Source organism: Trichomycterus rosablanca, chromosome 7 (assembly GCF_030014385.1).
Source record: "Trichomycterus rosablanca isolate fTriRos1 chromosome 7, fTriRos1.hap1, whole genome shotgun sequence".
In the NCBI taxonomy this organism is placed as follows: Eukaryota; Metazoa; Chordata; class Actinopteri; order Siluriformes; family Trichomycteridae; genus Trichomycterus; species Trichomycterus rosablanca.
Genome location: NC_085994.1, coordinates 4,287,303 through 4,311,355, shown reverse-complemented (window position 1 = coordinate 4,311,355; position 24,053 = coordinate 4,287,303). Strand labels below are relative to the sequence as shown.

General features: G+C 39.1%; 3 protein-coding genes across 4 annotated transcripts; 2 read left to right on the top strand and 1 right to left on the bottom strand.

The window, feature by feature from the left end:
- The first annotated feature begins 220 nt into the window (after positions 1 to 220).
- Positions 221 to 4,961, top strand: LOC134317564 (isotocin-neurophysin IT 2-like). Its single transcript, XM_062998273.1, has 4 exons — positions 221 to 262; positions 1,143 to 1,261; positions 3,658 to 3,862; positions 4,602 to 4,961. The coding sequence occupies exons 2-4, from the start codon at positions 1,145 to 1,147 to the stop codon at positions 4,736 to 4,738; spliced, it is 459 nt and encodes a 152-aa protein (XP_062854343.1). The 5' UTR covers positions 221 to 262; positions 1,143 to 1,144; the 3' UTR covers positions 4,739 to 4,961.
- Positions 4,962 to 6,396: 1,435 nt separating this feature from the next.
- Positions 6,397 to 8,148, top strand: LOC134317563 (fatty acid binding protein 1-B.1-like). The gene is made up of 4 exons (XM_062998272.1): positions 6,397 to 6,504; positions 6,691 to 6,863; positions 7,240 to 7,332; positions 8,031 to 8,148. Exons 1-4 carry the CDS (start codon positions 6,438 to 6,440, stop codon positions 8,079 to 8,081), a joined length of 384 nt encoding a protein of 127 aa, XP_062854342.1. The 5' UTR covers positions 6,397 to 6,437; the 3' UTR covers positions 8,082 to 8,148.
- Positions 8,149 to 9,054: 906 nt separating this feature from the next.
- smyd1b (SET and MYND domain containing 1b) lies at positions 9,055 to 22,111 on the bottom strand. Of its 2 annotated transcripts, XM_062998271.1 has the most exons (10): positions 21,952 to 22,111; positions 18,670 to 18,846; positions 17,868 to 18,081; positions 16,401 to 16,531; positions 15,830 to 15,868; positions 13,713 to 13,908; positions 10,869 to 10,961; positions 9,831 to 9,994; positions 9,565 to 9,733; positions 9,055 to 9,475 (listed from the first exon to the last, which is right to left on the bottom strand). In XM_062998271.1, the coding sequence occupies exons 1-10, from the start codon at positions 22,071 to 22,073 to the stop codon at positions 9,320 to 9,322; spliced, it is 1,461 nt and encodes a 486-aa protein (XP_062854341.1). In that variant the 5' UTR covers positions 22,074 to 22,111; the 3' UTR covers positions 9,055 to 9,319. The 2 variants fall into 2 exon arrangements, with proteins under 2 accessions (XP_062854341.1, XP_062854340.1); XM_062998270.1 differs by lacking the exon at positions 15,830 to 15,868.
- Between the last annotated feature and the right edge of the window lie 1,942 nt (positions 22,112 to 24,053).

Below are 24,053 nucleotides of genomic sequence, written 5' to 3'. Positions count from 1 at the left end.
CATGATCATGCATATCAGTCTGTACTGACCCACCGCCAGACCTTAATACACGTGGCTGCAGAATAATTGACCTAATTAGATGATACTATTATTAACTGGAGCAATTAGAGTGTAGTCGTTAAATTTAAGTGATGTGGGTGAGCTTTCGGCACTTATTTTGTTCATCAGGTGAATATAAAAAGGCGCCTTTTGCTAGATATTTCTTAAAAGCTATCTGATCTCTTCTGTCGCTCAGCTGTCAGCATCCAAGCCTTATCGAGCAGTAAGTAACTCTGTTTCATATAAGATATTGTCTTTAATTTAGCTGTGAGGTTTAGATGTGAGGTTTAATCATTCAATGTGTTGTCTATTAGAGACTCCTTTGAATAACTTAACATTAGCAGGCATGGTAATTCAGCAGTTAGTGTAGGTACTGCATAGCTCAATGGACCATGGTTCATTCCTAGCCTTTATTTAGTGTCCAGATGAGTGGTGCAGAAGAGCCTTGGGGCCACACTTTAGGTTTAATTAACTTGGTGTAATCCTTGTCTTTAGTGACTGTCTGTGGGCAGCATCTTACATTATGCCAGCAGGGATACTAGCTGTGATACACCAGCCCCAGGCGCGAATTTTGTGAGATGCAATAGATTGGCACCTCGTTTAGGTTTTGTTCCTGCTTTTGCATCTAGTGTTTCCAGGATAGACTCCAAACAAATCGCATCCCTCATTAAATTGAAGATGTTACTAAAAACAATTGAATTAATAAGTATATGAATAATCATATTATTGGAAAGTGTTGGTGCACGACACACAGCCTTGATGCCACTCTGCTCCAGGCACCTAGGTTCTATCCTCACTGCTGGGTATTTATCTGTTAAGCTGGGGATGTTCACTCCATGTCTACATAGGTTTTTAGATTTATTTACCTTCAAAAAACAGTAGATGGATAGAGTAAATTCCTCCTAGATGACTTTGTGTGTGTGTTTGGTAACCAGTGATGAACTGGTGCTCTGTCCAGGCCACGTTCTCGCTTTCCTTTCTAAGTTTCCAGGACAGGCTCAGGACCCAACTTAACCTTGACCAGTACTAGTGGCTACTGAATATAACTGAATGAAGAAACATTCTGTCTTGAATGTATTGTCTGTCTGTTTGTATTTCTGCAGGTATGTCTGGGACTGCACTTTATGTGTCTTTGTGCCTTCTTTCTGTGTGCTCTGCCTGTTATATCTCTAACTGCCCAATAGGGGGCAAAAGATCCCTGATGGATGCCCCATTGCGCAAGGTACAGTATCATAATATTGCATCTAATAGCAAAGGTCAAAGTTTCTTATTCTTGTATGTAGTATTAAGTATATATCTATATATAATATTGTTTGTTGTAATATATAAATAATTGAAATCCCGGGCTGGGCTTACAAATATAGAAGGTATGTGAAGATATGACAGCCCATCAACATATCAGTGCACTCTTAGGAGGGCTGTGTCAGGAATGATCCATGATGTGTGTGAGTGTGTATGTGTGTACATTTGTATTTATATATAATACACTGATCAGGCATAACATTCAAACCACCTCCTTGTTTCTACACTCACTGTCCATTTTATCAGCTCCACTTACCATATAGAAGTCCTTTGTAGTTGTACAATTACTGACTGTAGTCCATCTGTTTCTCTGCATGCTTTGTTAGCCCCCTTTCATGCTGTTCTTCAATGGTCAGGACTCTCCCAGGACCACTACAGAGTAGTTATTATTTGGGTGGTGGGTCATTCTCAGCACTGCAGTGACACTGACATGGTGATGGTGTGCTGACGATCCACCACTCAAATAATACCTACTCTGTAGTGGTCCTGGGAGAGTCCTGACCATTGGGAATAGCATGAAAGGGGGCTAACAAAGCATGCAGAGAAACAGACGGACTACAGTCAGTAACTACAAAGTGCTTCTATATGGTACAGTGTATCACAAAAGTGAGTACACCCCTCACATTTCTGCAAATATTTCATTATATCTTTTCATGGGACAACACTATAGACATGAAACTTGGATATAACTTAGAGTAGTCAGTGTACAGCTTGTATAGCAGTGTAGATTTACTGTCTTCTGAAAATAACTCAACACACAGCCATTAATGTCTAAATAGCTGGCAACATAAGTGAATACACCCCACAGTGAACATGTCCAAATTGTGCCCAAATGTGTCGTTGTCCCTCCCTGGTGTCATGTGTCAAGGTCCCAGGTGTAAATGGGGAGCAGGGCTGTTAAATTTGGTGTTTTGGGTACAATTCTCTCATACTGGCCACTGGATATTCAACATGGCACCTCATGGCAAAGAACTCTCTGAGGATGTGAGAAATAGAATTGTTGCTCTCCACAAAGATGGCCTGGGCTATAAGAAGATTGCTAACACCCTGAAACTGAGCTACAGCATGGTGGCCAAGGTCATACAGCGGTTTTCCAGGACAGGTTCCACTCGGAACAGGCTTCGCCAGGGTCGACCAAAGAAGTTGAGTCCACGTGTTCGGCGTCATATCCAGAGGTTGGCTTTAAAAAATAGACACATGAGTGCTGCCAGCATTGCTGCAGAGGTTGAAGACGTGGGAGGTCAGCCTGTCAGTGCTCAGACCATACGCCGCACACTGCATCAACTCCGTCTGCATGGCCGTCATCCCAGAAGGAAGCTGACGCACAAGAAAGCCCGCAAACAGTTTGCTGAAGACAAGCAGTCCAAGAACATGGATTACTGGAATGCCCTGTGGTCTGACGAGACCAAGATAAACTTGTTCGGCTCAGATGGTGTCCAGCATGTGTGGCGGCGCCCTGGTGAGAAGTACCAAGACAACTGTATCTTGCCTACAGTCAAGCATGGTGGTGGTAGCATCATGGTCTTGGGCTGCATGAGTGTTGCTGGCACTGGGGAGCTGCAGTTCATTGAGGGAAACATGAATTCCAACATGTACTGTGACATTCTGAAACAGAGCATGATCCCCTCCCTTCGAAAACTGGGCCTCATGGCAGTTTTCCAACAGGATAACGACCCCAAACACAACCTCCAAGATGACAACTGCCTTGCTGAGGAAGCTGAAGGTAAAGGTGATGGACTAAACCCAATTGAGCACCTGTGGCGCATCCTCAAGTGGAAGGTGGAGGAGTTCAAGGTGTCTAACATCCACCAGCTCCGGGATGTCATCATGGAGGAGTGGAAGAAGATTCCAGTAGCAACCTGTGCAGCTCTGGTGAATTCCATACCCAGGAGGGTTAAGGCAGTGCTGGATAATAATGGTGCTCACACAACATATTGACACTTTGGGCACAATTTGGACATGTTCACTGTGGGGTGTACTCACTTATGTTGCCAGCCATTTAGACATTAATGGCTGTGTGTTGAGTTATTTTCAGAAGACAGTAAATCTACACTGCTATACAAGTTGAACAACGACTACTCTAAGTTATATCCAAGTTTCATGTCTATAGTGTTGTCCCATATAAAGATATAATGAAATATTTGCAGAAATGTGAGGGGTGTACTCACTTTTGTGATACACTGTAAGTGAAGCCGATAAAAGGGACAGTGAGTGAGTGAAACATGGAGGTGGTTTTAATGTTATGGCTGATCGGTGTATATGTGTGTGTCAATTTGTATGTATATATAACATGTAATAATTTTAATAATTTCACAGTGTATGGCGTGTGGTCCCGGGGACAGGGGACGATGCTTTGGTTCCAGTATTTGCTGTGCTCCGGGTGTGGGCTGCTTTATGGGCTCTTCAGAAGCAGCAAGCTGCATGGAGGAGAACTACATCCCCACTCCCTGTGATAATGGAGGGAGATCATGTGGAACTGAGGGAGGTCGCTGTGGTGCTCCTGGCGTCTGCTGTTCTTCAGGTAAAAATTCATGTTGTCTTTCTGAAGACATTTTACTACCCATTTGAGAGACTTTTTCGGGTCTGTAGGTCTTAATGGATGCACAGACAGAAATCTGACATATATTTTTTAAGCTGGACATGGATTGTTTAAAACATTTATCCTATATTGACAAAAAAGTGTTATACTGATATGCATCATGCAGTGTTTTGTGGAAATGAATGTTTTTTATTTAAACAAGCATTGGTATGGCCAGGCAGTGGTGTTGGATTAGTTGGCCTGGTTGAAATCAATGACCCAGTTCATCCCAAAGGTGTTCAGTGAGGTTGAGGTCAAAGTCCTGTGCAGACCACTGGGGTTCCTCCACAAATCATCAATCCAGGTCTTTATGGATTTTTCATTGTAAAACACTTATCACCCAAATCAGAAATCCATCTGCTATTGAGAAGCACCCAAAAGCATGGGCCTGGCACCACCATGTCAAATTTAATTATCTTGCAAAAAACTCTAAAAACAATTTTTACTTTGCCATTATGGGTACATAAATGTGGATTGATTGGTAAATTATATCCATTATATATGCTGTGAGGTGTCAGTACTACCCACCAAGCCACAGTGCCACCTGTGATATTCCAATTAAACTGCATCTATACTTTTCAGACAGCTAAACACCATCGTTTTACTAAATGCACATGATCAGTTTAAAATAATGCATGTTTTTTTGTTCAGGTATAACTCATGACTGTATTTTGTTCCACAGAGGGCTGCAGCACAGATCCATCATGTCTGGCTGATGATGAAGCTGATTTAGAGAGCAGCGAAGGCCTTGGAGGTGATCTTCTCATGAAGTTGCTGCATTTTTCCAGGCAGCATTCGGCCAGCAGGATTCACCAGTGATGGTCGATGAAAGCAGCTGGATTCATATGATCTGTTTAAAATCTGGAGCTCATCAGCGGCTCTCATGCAGTGTTATGCACACGGCTTTGATGTTGCTTTGTATCAAACATAATTAGGATATGTTTTATGCATAAGCATTTAGTCGATTGTCATGGTTACTAAATGTTTCCTCTGAAAATACGATTGAATAGCGTTCAATAAACGTAGAGAATGAATCATTTAACCTGTCGTGTTTGCAGCGTCTGTGTTTTTATATGATAAAACAAGGATTGTGTATTTAGATGTTATCCCTGAAAAAATAAGAAGCTTTTACATGTGTCTGGTGCCACTATTCACAATCTAACTTATAAGGTCGACTGGTTCTTGTGTTATCTCCCTAAATGCTTTTATCTATGGTAATGAAGTCAGCAGTCCAGCCTTAAGGTTCAGATCGGTGTATGTTGTAATATGAGCTTAGTTTGATTGATTTAAGATGCCAGATTTCATTAACACTTTTTTAACTGTCAGCACAATTGTCCTATCTGGAGCAAGTCGTTCTGTTCTTTAAAGAGAGGAACTGATAACAGTCGTTGATTAAGGTGAGAAACCAGAGTCCAAATTAACACACGTAAGTGTGACAGAAATACATTTTCAGATCTTGATCCAACACTGGTTACTGGACAAACACTTTTTATTGGCTAAGACAGCAAATCATTTATATTACAAACATTATAATATTACGCTCGATTGTTTTATTCATTTATTATACCCCTTCATCCTGATCAGGGCTGAAAATCATCTGAGATTGGCATTGCAGCTTCCAATTGTCCAAATGTCACATTTTTTGCAGGTTCTCTCTGTACCCACCTCTGGGTACAGATTGCTTTTACTTCCCAAAGACATGCAGAAAGTTCACTGGCTTCCATTAATGATTGCTTAGTGTGAGTAAGTGTGGGAGTGTGATGCCCTGCAATGAACTGGTGCCCACACCAACTGGTGCGGGTGCATTCCCGCTTTTTTCCTAGTGTGTCCAAGTGCTGCCGTGTTTACCATGGCTCTGACCTAAACATATATATTTTCCTAGATTTAGGCATGTGTCTGATTTAGTGAGCATGCAAAATCCCCTGTAAAGTTTTGTGTGTCAACCTTGTGCCCATTCTCTACAAGTAATGCCAAATCCACCATGCCCAGATCAGGATGAAGTGGTTAATAAATAAAATATTTAAATAAATTATTACTTTTATTAAAAAGGCCGTTGATTTCAGTGACACCAGACATTTATTTATAAAATAAACTTTGAGACTTCATCATTCATCTATTCATCTACTGTCTAAATTACTACCATTTTAGTCAGAGTCATGGTGGTGTGATTTATTGGGCGAAAGGCAAGAGACACCCCGGACCGTTTGACCTTACAATTACATCAGCAATATAAAGTTGTTTGATTACTGCTGATGAGCAAAGTTGAAGTGCTGATTTGAGCCAAAGGTCAACAATCACATGATGATAGAAGTAAATCTGCAGAAGCCACGTTTACTCCTTTTAACACTTATGCACTGTATACTAACAAGTTGCATTTCATAATACTTAGCCAATGAGTATTGTAAATGACTCACATCAGACAACATCTCCGCCCCTGTGGTTAATCATTAAAGATCTATAAGTAAATATAAATAGCTGCCTAGATTCACAATCTGCTCTATTTGTTGCTCCGGTCACAATGTCCTTCTCTGGAAAATATCAGCTGGAAACTCAGGAGGGCTTTGTGCCTTTCATGAAGGCCATTGGTAAGTTTCTTTCACAATTATAGCCGTGTAATGTATACTTTACAACCCTGCAGCTGTATGTTGTATGTAAGACATGTACTGTGCATTTTTCATCCAGTGAAAACAAACTAAATGAAGTTCATTTGTAATAGGGCTAGAAAATGACTGCACTGCATTAACTATATCACAAATGTTCTTTTATTTAAGGTCTTCCTGATGATCTCATTGAGAAAGGCAAAGACATCAAGAGTGTATCAGAGATCGAAGAGAATGGGGACAGCTTTAAAGTGACAGTCACAACTGGGTCTAAAGTTATGGTCAATTCCTTCACAATCGGCCAGGAAAGCGAGGTGGAAACACTGACTGGGGAGAAAATCAAGGTAAGACTGTGATCTCATTGATACTTTTCTGTAATAAGGTGTCTTTAATAACAGGCTGGGTGTTTTAATATCTCAAGATAAAGTGATTTAAAAAGGTCACCATCTACACTTCTTCACCATCTACACTTTGAACGTCTTATTAACAGCTCACAAACATGACACTTTACAACAGGCTGAATTTATGCTTATAAACCAGGTTCATTTCTAAGATTGTAGTTCTCACACAATAAAATTGTCGGTACTGACGTTTTTAGGCCACAATTGTCATTTCACTGTTCACTAATAAATAAATTGATTCAAGTATGCTTTTTTTTCTAATACTAGATAAAACCCACAGACTTTGCTTGATGTTAAAGTACATTTTGGAATTTTCTAGGCCGTGGTGCAGAAGGAGGGCAACAAACTGAAGACAAACCTGAAGGGTATCGAGTCAGTCACAGAGCTTGTGGATGCCAACACACTTGTGCATGTGAGTACAGATTACATTAAATTACCTTTTAAATGTGCACTAAGGGCTGCTCAGGTGGTGCAGCGGTAAAAACACACGCTGGGAACACCAGAGCTGGGTTCTCGAATACATCGTATCGAATCTCAGCTCTGCCTGCCGGCTGGGCTGAGCAGCCACATGAACAACGATTGGCCAGTTGTTCTGGTAGGGGTGGGATAATAATAGCCGGATAGGGACTCTGTCATAACTAATGCAATTACGACCTCTGCTGGCTGATTGATGGCGCCTGCACAGAGACGGGAAAAGAGTGCGGTCAGGGTGTGCAGGGTGTGTCTCTCCGTACACAGTGCTGATCCGCATTGCACTCGTCAAAGTGTAGGTGACAAAATGCATACGGCTGCTGCCCACGTTACGGAGGGGGGCGTGGGTTAGCTTTGTTCTTCTCAAGCAGAGCGGGGATCAGCACTGGTGGAGAGGAAGCATGATGCAATCGGGCAATTGAACGAGCTAAAAGGGAGAAAATGCATAAATAATTTTTTTTTAAATGTGCACTATGAAGCAACTTCATATCTGTGTGTAGAATAGGAAAAATTTTATTTGCTAGCGTTTGTCATTGTTAGTTTTATTGTCTAATGTTATATGTGATCTAGTTGTAAATGTTTTAATGTTATAATTTATATAAGAGTTATAATTAAAGATTGCTCTTCTATTCTTTGCAGACTATGACTTTGGGTAACATTGTCTTCAAAAGGGTCAGCAAGCGTGTGTAATAAATGCTGCAGTTTTGGATTGTAATAATGTAAAAAAAAAATTGTAATTAAAAAATAATTCTAAACACACGTGTCTCAATGTATTTTTGCCTTTATCCAAAACGACTTACAATTAAGATTGTATATATTGCAAGCAATTGAGGGTTAAGGGCCTTGGCTAAGGGCCCAACAGTTGCAAGCTGGCAGATGTAGTCCTGTACCTTAACCACTGAGCTACCCCTGACCTGCATTTGTTCCCCTTTTGTCCTGATTTTTTTTAGCGCGTTCAATTTTTACCCAATTGTGTTATGCTTCCTCTCTACTGTTGCTGACCCCCGCCCCGATTGAGGAGAGCAAACTGACACCTGCCCCCTCCGACACGTGTGCAGTGGCCGACTTTTCACTTGCATGAAGCGCGTTCATATGTGGATCAGCTTTGTGCATGGAGAGCCACACCCTGATCGCACTATCCCTGAACTCTGTGCAGACTCTGTGCATCAATCAGCCAGCAAAGGTTGTAATTGCATCAGTTATGAGGAGTCCCTATCCGGCTTTTCCCTCCTTGTATGAACAACAGCCAAACCTTGTTCATATAGCCGCCCAGCCCAGCCGGATGGCAGAGCTGAGTTTCGAACCGACGAGTTCGAAATGTCAGCTCTGGTTTGCTAGGGTGTTTTACCGCTGTGCCGCCTGAGCGGCTAGCTTTTAAGTTTTTTTTTAGTCTTTATTATTAATGAGACATAAATGTACATTAATTTAGTCAACCTAGTCACTAAAAGTGGGCAAAGTGGAGTGTGTAGTGAATGTTTTTTACCTATAAAAAGGGACTATTTTAGATCAGAAATAATAAATGAAATTAACTTAAAAGGTTCCTTTTATGCAGGACACACTGTCCCCTGTAATATATAATTTTTTTCATTATCAATTATAACACTTAAAGTGAAAAGTATGACAACCAACCGTGCATTTACAAGAAGACCTTGAATGCCGATACTGTATTTTGTAATGAATCTTTATTTACAAAAGTACACAATTCAAAATGCTTAAATACTCAAATCAAAGTATATTGTGTGCCCTAAAAACAACACTATGCCTTTCTTAGGTTATCAAAATAAGAATAGCATTTCAAGTAGCTTAAAATAGTGTCGGTTGCACTGACAGCTGGCCTAGGTCTCTGTATTCACAGTGATGACGTCCATATAAGGAGATCATGTAAGAATTTTAGTGTGGATAAGTGATAAGGTTTAAGCTGTGTTAGGTCACTTCTTGCGGAACAGGTTCTTGATGCCCTCCTGGATTGGTTCTCCCATCATCTGCATGGGCTTGTTCTGCAATGCCGCCTCACGCATAGAGTGGTAAACGTACTCATTCTGCTTGAACATACGCAGCTCCATCTCTGTCTGCATGCGCATAGCCTACGGCGGGAGGGTACATGTTAGCTTCTAATGTTAAAAAATGACTCAGATATATCAATCTTACAAACTGTACCAAAGTTCAGGTTTACCTCTAGATCCTTGGTGATGGGATGAATAGGTCCATGGGTGACCATAAGTATGGCATACGCTTTGCAAATCATGCCATGAGCCACTTCTATGTCTCCTGCCTGCCAGTGGGTCACACCCGACCTCATTACAGCCATGCCTAGCTGAGCATTGTTAGGATGGTACAGTTTCCTGTTTTAAGGATGCAAAAAAAGACATTTTAAGCACCCCCCAGGTACACTTGTCACTATCCGTCACTGATATTCGGATTCCAAGGGTTCATACTTACATGTATCCGTCCACCATCTTCCATGCATACATGGCTGCCTCCTCAAAGAACTGCAGGTAGGAAAGGACCTCACTGAGCGTGCTCCACATTTTCAGCTGGAAGATGTGGGTATCAGCCAGGACGTTTTCCTGCTTCCCCAGACAGTCTCGGCTGATCTTTACCACCTTTTAATAAAATTACAGTGTACTCAGATACAGTATGTTCATGCTTTTATCTGTTTTCTTATTGATATTAAAGTATTATTTTTTTACTTTTCCACATGTTTTCAAGGTGTGAGTAAGATCTTTTATGCCTAGTTCACACTACACGATTTTTGCCCTGATTTTCGCTCGCTGACTGGTCGGCACTAGATTCGCTTGGTGATCAAAACTCGGCTCTCAATCTCTATATGTGAACTACTCAACATTTCAATCCGAGAGATATCTAGCTTGCTAAACATCTGGATATAAGTCGGCCGACTGGCAATGAATGCGGTATTGAACAGCCAATAAGAAAGCAAGATACTGGGTGAGGGGAAACGCATGGGAGGTGGGGCAGACACACAAGTTTTACAGTATTTCTGACCTTATCGTTCTCTTCAAAACAAAACACCATCATTGCATTGCAAAAATATTTATTAACCTACAACTCATTATACAACACACAATCCCTGCTGGCCACATAGCCAAATCTACTCAGATTCATTTATTGTTCCTACTTGATTTTATGCTGCATATTACCGCACAAACTTTGATCGCTTGCTACTTGTTGACGTGCATTTTTGTACATGGGATCATTAAACCCCTCGTCACTTCTCGCATGGCAAAACGTAGTTTGGGAGACCAGATGGTGTAGTGTAAAACCCCCTATTGCCAATCAGTCATGTAGTGTGAACTGTACAGCGACCTGACGACTTGGAAAGTCGTGTAGAGCAAACTTGGCATTAGTGTAGAAGCAGTTTTAAAGGAAGGGGGTTGTCACACATTAAAGTAAATAAAAAAGAAGTAATTTTAAATTGAGCAGGAAGAGGTATTTCTGTTATTCACATATTTAATGTACCTCATTGTAGTTAGTGTCTATACGAGCCTTTTCCATTTTCTGCAGCATCTCCCGACTGTATTCTGTTATCTCCTTTACCTTTTCCTCTGGCACCTTTAATTAAAAAAGAAGTGCAAACAATTCAAAACAGAACATCCCTTTGGAATTTTTGTGGTTATGTTATTTTAACACTCAACAGCCCCCACTTCATGTAACCGATAAGGAGAAATAAGCAGAATGGCTACGAGGTAAGCAAACAATGTTTACACTTTTTGTCAGCAGCCCTACAATGCAGTGTTGTTTCAATGGGAGATCATGGGAAAGGGTTTTTGTGAAGATAAATATGGATTTTAAACAGAAGAGCAAACACAATAGCTGTGTCAGGGCTGTTTGAAGGTCCTAAGCAACATCCTGCATGAGACTCGCATATAATTTTGTAAAACACAGTACATGTAAACACTGGTAGGATTAATAATTAATTGAGAGTAATAAGTACAAACACAGTAAAAAGATAAATAGTTATTAGCAGAAAAAAATAATCGAATAAAATAAAACAATAATAGAATAAAACAATACATACTAAAACAAAGGCAAACAATTTATAATGTTTGCCTACATTCCATGTGACATGCCATGAGAGTGGGAGATAAGGGTACGTCACAAATTAAAAGAAGAAGATATATTTTATTCGTCAGTTGGACAGTACAATGAAATTCTTTCTTCGCATATCCCAGCTTGTTTTTGAAAGCTGGGGTCAGAGCGCAGAATCAGCCATCGTACGGCGCCCCAGCAGCAGACAGGGTTAAGGGCCTTGCTCAAGGACCCAACAGTGGTTGCATAGCAGAGCCTGGATTTGAACCACCAATCTTCCGGTTGATAGCCCAAAGCTCTACTCACTAGGCTACCACTGTCCCAAATTGTGCATCATGACCTTTTTTACCAAATGATACATAAATACATAAAGACAATAGTGAGAGGGCGACATGGTGGCTAAGTGGGTAGCACTGTCGTCTCACAGCAAGAAGGTCCTGGGTTCAATCCCCAGGTGGGGAGGTCCAGGTCCTTTCTGTGTGGAGTTTGCATTTTCTCCCCGTGTCTGGTTTCTCCCACAGTTCAAAGACATGCAAGTAAGGTGAATTGGATTCACTAGATTGTCCATGACTGTGTTTGATATAACCTTGTGAACTGATGAATCTTGTGTAATGTGTAACTACTGTTTCTGTCATGAATGTAACCAGTGTAGAACATGATGTTAAAATCCTAATAAACAAACAAACAATAGTGAGAAAGACAATAAACATTTATAGTAAGCATATCTGGTGACTTAGGGAAGGTCTAAAATAACTTCTTGCATGTATAGTAGCAACATATTTATTTACTTGTTCCAAAATTACAAAAGCAGTTGCATTTACCATGAAAATGTCATTGTAAGTAAACAGAGAGGTTCATGCAGCTAGTCAGCATTTGTTTAGAAGCATAAAGTAAAAGAAAAATTCCTGAGGCATTTAAATGTCTAAAAGGTCTCTGGCAAAAAAGATTAAATACCACTGCTACTAGATCAGCTTCTCTAAAAGAGTCCTGATACAGCATCTAAATTTAGCACATAAGCTCCTGGACCTCTTCTGTAGGGCTGCAGATAGGAAGAGTGTTGACACTAAAGCTATTTTCCTTTATCTTTCAGTTAGAGAAGCTGATATGCTTAAAGACAGCAGACTTTCTAAAACGACAATGTATAGACCACTTTAGGCTATATACTGTCCAGCTTCCAGAACAATCTGACTGTCTGAGTGAAGTTTTAGTGACACAGCTTTAGTGACACTGTCCAAAACATGACTGTGTCTATCACACCCGAGCCATTGTCAAACAAAAGTCTGTATAAATAAAGCAGATTTTTTCACGTCCTGTATAAATTAAAAACTCCAGTGTTGCTGTTACCTACCACTAATCAGAGCTGTGCAGTACCATTCAGAATAAATAACTGATAGTTAATAAAATACGTTACACACAAAGAGTATACACCGATCAGCCATAACATTAAAACTGCCTTCTTGTTTCTACACTCACTGTCCATGTTATCGACTACACTTACCATATAAAAGCACTTTGTAGTTCTACAATTACTGACTGTAGTCCATCTGTTTCTCTACATGCTTGTTTAGCCTAGTTTCACCCTGTTCTTCAATGTTCAGGACCCCAACAGGACCACCACAGAGCACGTATTATTTAGGTGGTGGATCATTCTCAGCACTGCAGTGACAATGACATGGTGGTGGTTTGTTAGTGTGTGTTGTGCTGGTATGAGTGGATCAGACACAGCAGCGCTGCTGGAGTCTTTAAATACTATGTCCACTCACTGTCCACTCTATTAGACACTCCTACCTAGCTGGTCCACCTTGTAGATGTAAAGTCAGAGACGATTGCTCATCTATTGCTGCTGTTTGAGTTGGTCGTCTTCTAGGCCTTCATCAGTGGTCACAGGACGCTGCTCACGGGGCACTGTTGGCTGGATATTTTATAGGTTGGTGGACTATTCTCAGTTCAGCAGTGACAGTAAGGTGTTTAAAAACTCCAGCAGCGCTGCTGTGTCTGATCCACACGTACCAGCACAACACACACTAACACACCACCACCATGTCAGTGTCACTGCAGTGCTGAGAATGATCCAAGACCTAAATAATACATGCTCTGTGGTGGTCCTGACCATTGAACAACAGTGTAAAAGCAGGCTAACAAACCATGCAGAGAAACAGATGGACTACAGTCAGTGTAGAACTACAAAGTGCTTCTATATGGTAAGTGGAGCTGATAAAATGGACAATGTGTGTAGAAACAAGGTGTATGTGAACAATGTAAATAAAGTCTTACCTTAACTCCATCCACTTCTGCACCAGCCAGCTTTAGATCATCTTTGGTTTTGTTGGTGCAGTGTTCACATGTGCAGTCGAAATAGTACTGCTGCTTCAGTATGTGTTTGCGATCCTCGGAAACATTCAAGTAGTCCACGTATGACACCGTCAATTCCTCGCCCTCGTTGATCTTACCCAGGGCACGGAGCTCAATTCTGAGCAGACAAACAAGGGAGGTTAGCTCAAAATCTCATCCTGGCACAAATTCTGATCAGCTAATTCAGTAACAGTTGTGAACTTGTTCAGTAATTTCTTCACTGCAGTAAAGAAATAGCACGCTGACCAACTCTGTAATTCCAGAATGCAAATCATTAAAGATGATTACATTTGTATATTCACCCAGCTGGTGATCATATACAAAGTCTGGCTTTGTGAGTAGACACAGGTAATATATATGAATATTTTAATCTACAGTGCAAGAAATAATGGGACATTCAGAAAAGCATGAAGAAAATGAACAAGTTGCAGGATATACTTAATAAATAAATAAAAACAGAGTACGTAGTAAAATAGTTATACATTCTGTGAACTTACAAGACAGCTAAAAGCTATCAAGTGAGGGTTAAGAGCATAACAAAGGCAAATAATGGAACAATGGACCAACCACCCAGGAGCATGAGCCATCATGGTAAAGACATATTTACTGACTAGATTTACGTACATCTTTACTATTTGCAGAATTCCACATAGGGCTTTACCAGCGGACACACTGGACATTTACATAGTATATACACCGATCAGCCATAACATTAAAACCACCTCCTTGTTTCTACACTCACTGTTTATTTTATCAGCTCCACTTACCATATAGAAGCACTTTGTAGTTCTACAATTACTGACTGTAGTCCATCTGTTTCTCTACATACTTTGTTAGCCCCCTTTCATGCTGTTCTTCAATGGTCAGGACAACCACAGAGCAGGTATTATTTAGGTGGTGGATCATTCTCAGCACTGCAGTGACACTGACATGGTGGTGGTGTGTTAGTGTGTGTTGTGCTGATATTAGTGGATCAGACACAGCAGCACTGCTGGAGTTTTTGAACACATCACTCTCACTGCTGGACTGAGAATAGTCCACCAACCAAAAATATCCAGCCAACAGCGCCCCGTGGGCAGTGTCCTGTGACCACTGATGAAGGTCTAGAAGATGACCGACTCAAACAGCAGCAATAGATGAGCGATCGTCTCTGACTTCACATCTACAAGGTGGACCAACTAGGTAGGAGTGTCTAATAGAGTGGACAGTGAGTGGACACGGTGTTTAAAAACTCCAGCAGCGCTGCTGTGTCTGATCCACTCACACCAGCACCATGTCAGTGTCACTGCAGTGCTGAGAATGATCCACCTAAATGATCACCTAAATAATACCTGCTCTGTGGTGGTCATGTGGGGGTCCTGATCATTAAAGAACAGAGTGAAAGCAGGGTAAAAAAAGTATGTAGAGAAACAGATGGACTACATTCAGTAATTGTAGAACTACAAGTGCCTCTCTATGGTAAGTGGAGCTGATAAAATGGACAGTGAGTGTAGAAATAAGTAGGTGGTTTTAATGTTATGGCTGATCGGTGTAGTCTGGGGATGTCTGCCAGTAAAACAGTGGAATTGCATGCTAGTCACTTTTTAAATATAAACTAAATATTAAAACTTTTCATGTTTTGTTTAAATTATGTTGTTTTATTTCTGTATTTACCTGAGGCAGTGTTATGCCGTTTAAATAACCATGTTAAAAGTCACGCCCATGATAGGTCTTTGTATTATTGCCTAAAATAAATTTGCAGGCATATAATATTGAAATATAGCTGGTTATAAAACCGTGTACCTTTTCCAGTTTGCAAAATGTTCTTGCTTTCCAGACACAGGATTAGGAATGCTTCATTAGATCATGCAAAAAAATCCATAAAATCAAGGATTTTTTTTGGAAATCTGTGTGCTCTAATGTTAGTACTATTTCTGATTATTTGAAGACGGATGGCTGCATGTGGGTAGCTGATCATGCAGTTTTGTGATTACAGACATGAGTGGAAGAGCAGAAATGACAAAGAATTTGGCTTATTAGCGGAGCCTAAACAGACCCACCTCTTTTGAGTATGGTACAAAGTATTGACGGCCGAATGACTGAAAGACAAAGTGAGAAGAGGATTGCAGGACCCAACTACAGAATGCCTATTTAAGAAACCCTTACGTGTAAAAATTTTATAAACTCATCAGAACTGTTTTAGCAAAGGAAAAACACATTTCGAACTGCAATCTTTAAGTAGCCAGGCAAACCTTAATTTATTCATATACATTTTGTATTGATCACATGTTTTTGTTCTGGCAGTGAGGTGTATTGCATAAACTGTTAACACCGGTGCCTTCATTATAAATTAAAACAGAAATACAAATACAGTTTGCAGAAGTAATACATTGAAATTGACTTTTGACTTTTCTAGGCCACAGTTTTTCAGTTGATGTACGTACACACTGTGCTGGGCTTACATTTTTCTGTATCCCACTCTCACTTCAAACTTTTACTTCCTTTAATAGCCATCCACTACCTCATCTATCCACTATTTTCACTTAATTTTGCGAGCAGGCTCTCACACTCTCATATATACTACCATTCATAGCCTGTCGTTTTGACACAAGAAGAACTTGTTGGACGTACCTGCCACTGTTGAGGATCACTGTACAGTTTGGCCAGCAGTCATGGTTGACCAGACAAAGGTTGGGGAACAAACCAACTCCCACCGCCTGCAGACCTCTCTGATCGCTCATCATGAAGCCATTACAGTTAATCTAGTTTAAAAAGAAACATCCTAGTCAGTGCAGTAGTCTTTCTATAATCTAACATCACAGACTTTACACATTTAATCTCATCCTAAAGTACATCTCTCCATTTAAGATAAAGTATTATTATTTATTTTATTATTTAGCTGGCCAGTTGCCACATTCCATTAGTAGAGACACATTCTAATCATACTACCAGGGTCAAGTTGACATGGATTGACAGCTGCACATTCATGGTGCTCTGTTAAATTTTAAATAGACAACTGTCTAGTTTATTAAGCCTGAGCTTTAATGTAACCTCAGATTTTTGTTCTCGGCTCACATAAGTAGAAACAATGTAGTTTTCTGCTGTTTCGTGTCCACCTTAAGATTTGTCATGCTTTTCTGCACACCATGGTTTCAAATGGTTTATCTGAGCGAAGGTGCCTTTTCTTGACCCCTAATGATTCATTTACCTTTGGGCATTCATTTTTCATTTCAAAAAGGTTGAAAACAGGAAAACATGTTAAATTTGGATATTTAAAACAATAAAAAATGATCTTTTATTCAATTTCTGTTTGTTATTTGATATCTGATTAGTATGTGAAACTGTAAAAATGGCGTGTTGTCCAATTTTTTTAAATGAAAATCAAATTACCAAAGGTACATGGACCACCCCTAATGGGTGGGGGTTTTTTTGCGGCATTTTCTCTAAATTGTTGAGACTTGTGTATGAAAATCTCATGGTGCTGCCCCAACTAATTAACCCACAATTAGCTTAATTTAGTAATTGCACTATAACTCTTTACTTTTGTCAGTAAAGGGAGTCAATCCAGCACAGGGTATAACATACTCATTCACCCACAGACACATTAGGGACTTTTGCAGAGAGTCTACCTTATGTATTTTTGAGGATGTACTGTACAAGTAAAATTTGATTAGAAAAGAGAAAACTTATGAAGTACTTACAAAACATTTAAAAAAAAAAAAACTAACAATGGCTACCTATGAGAATTAAACCCAGGTTTCTATATTGCTGTATGGCATCCATGCTAATGACTGATTTTTAAAACTTGTTGTTGTAAATGTTCATTATTAAATTCTCATGGAATAAAATAAAAATGGGCTAAGTCATAAGTTACATATAATTTATACTTGTTAGTGCTATATGGCATACATTATAAAGTCTTACTAGACAGCATATAGGCTATAAACAGTCTAGGGAACAACAACAAAAATAAATCTGGAATAAAACTGAGCCTTCTAGGGGTTTGGTAGCACTATTATTTGAAAACATATAAAAAAAACTCTTGACAAATGTTGACACTCAAATGCCACTCCCAGGTGGAGTAGACCTCATACATACCAATCCAAAGATGTGCGAGATTCTCTCCACTGTGTGCTGTTTGCTGGTTCTGGGCCAGAAGTCCAAAAAGTTGTGAAGATCCACTTTAAGGTCTTTCAGGTCGTCCTCGGGCATGTCTGTGATGTGGTCCTCCAGGTCATCCAGCGTAGTGAGCTGCATGTCTGAGATCACACCTCCCTCCTTATTGAGATGCCACATAATACGGGCGGAAAGACTGGCGAGAAACACCTAGAATTACTACTCTTCCTTCTATATAACATAGCTAATAAATGCATTTATGTTCATCCCTGTTAAAAAAATGTATGTATCTATGTAAATAAATTTAATACACAATGAAACAATGAATAATTAAATCTGCAGTATGTACATTTTGAGAATTTAAAGACTCAAAAGGTAGAAATATATTAATGAATCAAAGGAGAAAAGTTTAACACAGGTTACGCTTACTGTGGTAAATGGAAAATCAATACATTTAAATTAAATAAACTAAAAATCAAATGTCCTTTATCAGCAAAAGAACAAGAAGTTTTTAAGTATTTCTTGTTTTTCCCAATATATTGTTTCATTAGTATTAACTGTAATACTTAAGTTTTACACTACAGCTGTTACATACTGTATATATTATATAGGTTGGTGTATATTGTACTTATGTAAACTGGCAAAAGAGAAACAAAAGGTTTGGTTATTTTAAGATGGGCTCCCCACACCCACCTACTCTTCAAAATCCCTCTTCCCTATTCATTCCTTGCTTTCCTCTTTTGCCTTTCCCATCACACCCTTCTACAATTCCTTAGAGCCTCACCGGATATTTTCATTGGGCACTTTGCCATAGCTTTTAATGGCAGCACACTCCTGTTTGTGCTCTTCCCAGGCTGCTCGCTGACATGTACGGTCGCAGTACTGTGCAAATCGACACTGGCCACAGCGCTGAAGCTTTTGTTGTCGAGAGAAGCAGCTGTGACACACGTGGGCCGCATAACTAAAAGTCAGAAAAACAGAGAGAGAAAAATGAGTTTATTGATTCAATTACTTGAATATACGTCACTGTAACTGTATGAAATTTTAAATTATACAGTAGAGAGTGGGTCCATAAAACAAAAAGAGATACATATAAATACAACACATTTTTAGATGTCTGTTTATTAGTAAATAAGTCAATATTAGTTGATATGACAACATACAGATATTTGATATAGATTATATAGATTAAACAGAAGAGTATCTATATGTAGAGATTTGACTGCTTTGCTTATCCAGATCAACACAAAACTAGACACTGGACTCTAGTGGAAGGCATTTAATTACAATAATATGAAAAAAATGACACCACCTACACCTACCTACGATAAGTTAATTGCTAATGTTGAACTAGGAAAACCAAAAACTACACTATTCGCTATTTTTACACTAAACAACAGAGAGCTATACTAATATAATAATAATAATAACTAGATAATTACACAGAACTAGGGGGCGGCAAAAACACATGAAAAAACTATTTGAAAAAAAAAAAAAAAACAGGTATGGGATGAGCCTCAGGTGTGCGTGATCATGATGAGCATAATGGGACTTTGAGTTTGTAATAAAATCTGGCTTCTGCCATGGCTAATTCTATCCCTGGACTAAACCCCATAAAAAAAACATGTATGGTGTGCTAAAGATGAAAGAAAGGACCTAGTACCCTGGACAATCTGCAGACATTCTTTTCAAATTTCCTCCTATGTAATTTCCAACCTTATAACATACAGGAGATGTAAGTGATATTTTATTAACCAAAGGAGGATATGCAAGGTATTAAATGCTGGGATGCCAGTAATTGTGATAAATGTGTTGTTGTTTTTTTACTTTCTCTGAACAGATTTACTGCAATTAAAGGTTTCATTTTTCAAATTTAGGTGTAAGATTAAGATAAGTGACAAAGAAGTGATTTTATAACCATTTTACTTTGTAGATGGTTACCAAAAACCTTCTATGGATGATTTCTCATTTTGTTGATGCTACTGCATAATTACTTCATTTTCATGACATATTGCAAGCATTTGTTATGGAAAAAAAACTCTTTTCTGTCTCTTTGGTGCTAAAGAACTATTCATTAAAGCTTTTAACACCTTTCATTCTGAACATGTAGCTAAACAGATGTTCCAGGGTGTTGTACTCAATATGTGTTAGGCTTGACACGTCTATTACTTATGCAAGATCAAGAATTTGTAGGTATAACAGTTTTATTAAAGGATGTAGCCATTCCTATGTTTGTCACTACCTGCATTTAGTTGGAGAGAGGCTGGTGTGCCTAAAACTGTTATAGTTCTTGTCTTGTAGTATAGGGCATAAAAGCTTTCAAATAACCTTACTGCTTCATAATAAAATGGAGTAAGTGAAACCACAGCCTCAGTGTACCCCAGTGCAATTGGCTAGTGTGTACGGTGGCTAAGTGGGGCAGCAAGAAGGTCCTGGGTTCGATCCCCAGGTGGGGTGGTCCGGTTCCTTTCTGTGTGGAGTTTGCATGTTCTCCCTGTGTCTGTGTGGGTTCTCTCCGTGTGCTCCGGTTTCCTCCCACAGTCCAAATACATGCAAATGAGGTGAATTGAAGACACTCAATTGTCCATGACTGTGTTTGATATAAACTTGTGAACTGATGAATCTTGTGTAATAAGTAACTACCGTTCCTGTCATGAATTTAACCAAAGTGTAAAACATGACGTTAAAATCCTAATAAACAAACAAACAAACAATTGGCTAATTGTAATGTTTAGCTCATTTATAAACTAACTTTACTCACTCATTAGCTACTATTTGACATAAACATAATTAATCCTTAGAAGCAACCTTAACCTTTTTAGTTTAACAGTTTAGGTTGGTGGTGATGTAATAGTGTAGGTAACACACTGGTCCCATTTACACCATTAAACATAAGTTCAAATGGAGCGGATGTCTTTGTAAAATTATATGTACAGTGGGCAGCTGCTCTTTTAGCAAGCTACACGAAGTTCTAAATTCAGCTACAGTATTACATAAAATTTCATACATTATTTCTCATAATGTTTTACTAATGGACTCATAATAACCAGACTCACCAGGACCCTGACAAGGATTAAGGGGTAAAAATGAAAAAGATAAAAAAGGTAAATACTTTTCTTTTAATATGTTAAATTCAACAAACCACCAAACAAAATACCATTAGACAAAGAAAAAAAATAAAAATAAATGCTATTAATATGTAATATGTATTTTTGGCATTGTAAATAAATTTTAATTTCTTGATGGAAGGGAGTCAGAGTTAATGCTATATATTTTAAAGAGTGTAGTTTTGAAGGAGCAGTCTGATAATAATGCAGGGTGTTTTAAATTATTTAAGTTTAAGTTTTTTTTGTAATGGCCAAACTACAAAAATTCCTGTGTATGCGTGGGTTTCCTCCAAGTGCTCTGGTTTCCTCCCACAGTCCAAAGACATGCAGTCAGGTTAACTGGAAATAATAAAGTCTCCCTAGTATGAGTGTGTGTGTGAATGTGTCTGTCCTGTGATGGACTGGTGACTGGTCCTGGGTGTTTCCTACCTTTCGCCCAGTAAATAGGACCCACTGTGACTCTGAATAGGATGAAGCGGTGGTAAAACAGACATTAAATGAATAAATACTAGGAAAGGCAAAATCTCAATCATTTCATGTAATCATTTTCAGGAACTCCTTATTTCTTATCAGTGTTAAGGTGGGTCAGAGGTTCTACCTGGAAACACTGATGGAAACACTGGAACTCACTTTTAAAGTAGACTCATACTTTCCCTGGGTAGAGGAAAGTAGTGATACCTACATGGAACCTATGTTAACACTTTCCATTCTCCTTACAGACAAAGACCAGAGAGCAAACCCAGCCCCCCAGTACCCAGGAAATAGGTGACACCTATACTTCTTGCTCTGCTAACATGCTGCCCATTACAGGCAATTTTAAGTACATACTGGCCAAACTACATACTGGCATGTTTTGGGAAGTAGGAAAACAGCAAACCATCACAGGAAAGGACCTGAGGCAGGATCACCACAGGTGACTGTGTCATCTTCAAATAAATGCTCAAAAAATTACAGCTTACCTGTCAAAAACAACAGCAGCAAAGCAAGGTTCTGCAAACATTACATCCCCTGCCCATGCTTCCTTTGTTGCCCTTAAACCACGTCCCTTTCCTGGTGAGTCAAATACTTCCATGTTTTCCATGATCTTGGCTGAGCAGTCTGTGTAGAACTACGCTGGCTGTCAGTGTGTCCTTTAGATCATCAACTTGGCAGCTGGTCACTTCACTACCACCTCCTAAAATAGACTGCACTCTCGAGCCATCCCATTTTGGGGGCAAAGGGGGGTGACATTTTTACAGGACACTGTTCAACATTTGATTTTAATGTCAGCAAAGATCACAGACACTGTCTCTTGATTCTGCAGTTGTTATCTGAGCTTTTATTATGTTAAAAACAAAAACGTAAGTTCAATTAAGGAGCAAAATGTAATATTCCAAGTTGGGTGACTGGCCATTCAGGATTGTGGGTGGTATTTTGGTCCCTCAGTTGGGCCTGTCACTCATGTGGATGAAAGACAGCTGTTTCCACCTGGACACCCAGTTGGCTTCTTGTGATTTTTTCCAGCAGTTTCTCCACTCCTCTCTTAAGCTTCTCGAGATGTCTTGACTTCACACAAACCCTAAAAATAAGCTATTATGTTTCCATTTCTATATCATTTATCAGTTCTACATTATTCTGCCTAAATATATCAAATTTTGTTACTCCTACATTAATATGTCATATGGATTTAAATTAATACTGACACTTGCTTATTATTAGATAAAAGGAAAAAAATATGATTTTTCAAATAATGGGTAATTTAGATTAGTAAATTACATTCAAAAGGTTATGAATATTCAGGTTGGAAATATTCAGGAAATACAGTAAAAACATTTTGAACTAGTAAATGTGTCTGGACACATTTTTGGTTGCAGGCTGGAATGTCTTTGATTTGTTTATAATGTACAAGTAAGCCTTTAGTAGCCTATGGGTGGCACTGTGGCTAAGTGGGTAGCACTGTCCCTCCCAGCAAGAAGGTCCTGGGTTTGATCCCCAGGTGGGGCTGTCTGGGTCCTTTCTGTGGTCCTTTCTGCATGTTCTCCCCATGTCTGTGTGGGTTTTCTCCGGGTGCTCCGGTTTCCTCCTACAGTCCAAAGACATGCAAGTCAGGTAAATTGGAGATACTAAAATTGTTCATGACTGTGTTTGATATAACCTTGTGAACTGATGAACCTTGTGTAATGAGTAACTACCGCTCCTGTCATGAATGTAACCAAAAGTGTAAAACATGATTTTAAAATCATAACAAACATCAAACAAAACTTAGTAGCCTATAGACTATGACCAGTATAATACATTATGACTTACAGCATCTAAGTTCTCTAGCTCCGTAACTCACATGACACTTTATGCTGTAGGTTGTAAAATACCAGGTAAGGGACAGTGGGTGACCATGTCTCACACACACACACACACACACTTTGTTTTTTTACTGCTTAAATTTAGTTCATGCCACTGTTAATTTTTATTTCTTATATTACTATTACCTTTTATATGTATGTCTGTAATTTTTATATGTTGTATATTTTCTATTACTACTGTTTTTATTGTTTAATTATATTTCCTAAATATGTTACTAAGCTTTGGCAATACGACTGTCCATATTTTGTCATGCCAATAAAGCTACGTTTGAGTTTGAAATTAGCATGTGTCTAATTATGAACAATGCATTTATTAACACTTTACTCACTTTTAAACATTTGCCATTTGCTGATACAATACAGAACAATGGCCTCAAACACTACAGCAAATGCTTTATTGACCATGTGTTACCTCATTACATATCAAAGCTGGCTAATTAGTAACCACACCTTCAATGAATGACAGTTCAAACCCACTGTTATTTTGCAATTGGGAAAGTTTTTTTCATGGAATTTCTAATTTATAAATAAATTAATACATTAAACAACCTGTCAATAACTAACCCTAACACAAGAATCTATTTTATATGTTTCTTTTTACTCTTCTTTCTTGCAAAGTCATCCACTAATTCATCAAAATTAAGCTGTCTGACCAAATCTGATTCAATGGCCAGAAGTGACAGTGAGTTCAGGTGGTTTTGGCGCATCCTAATCCTGAGTTC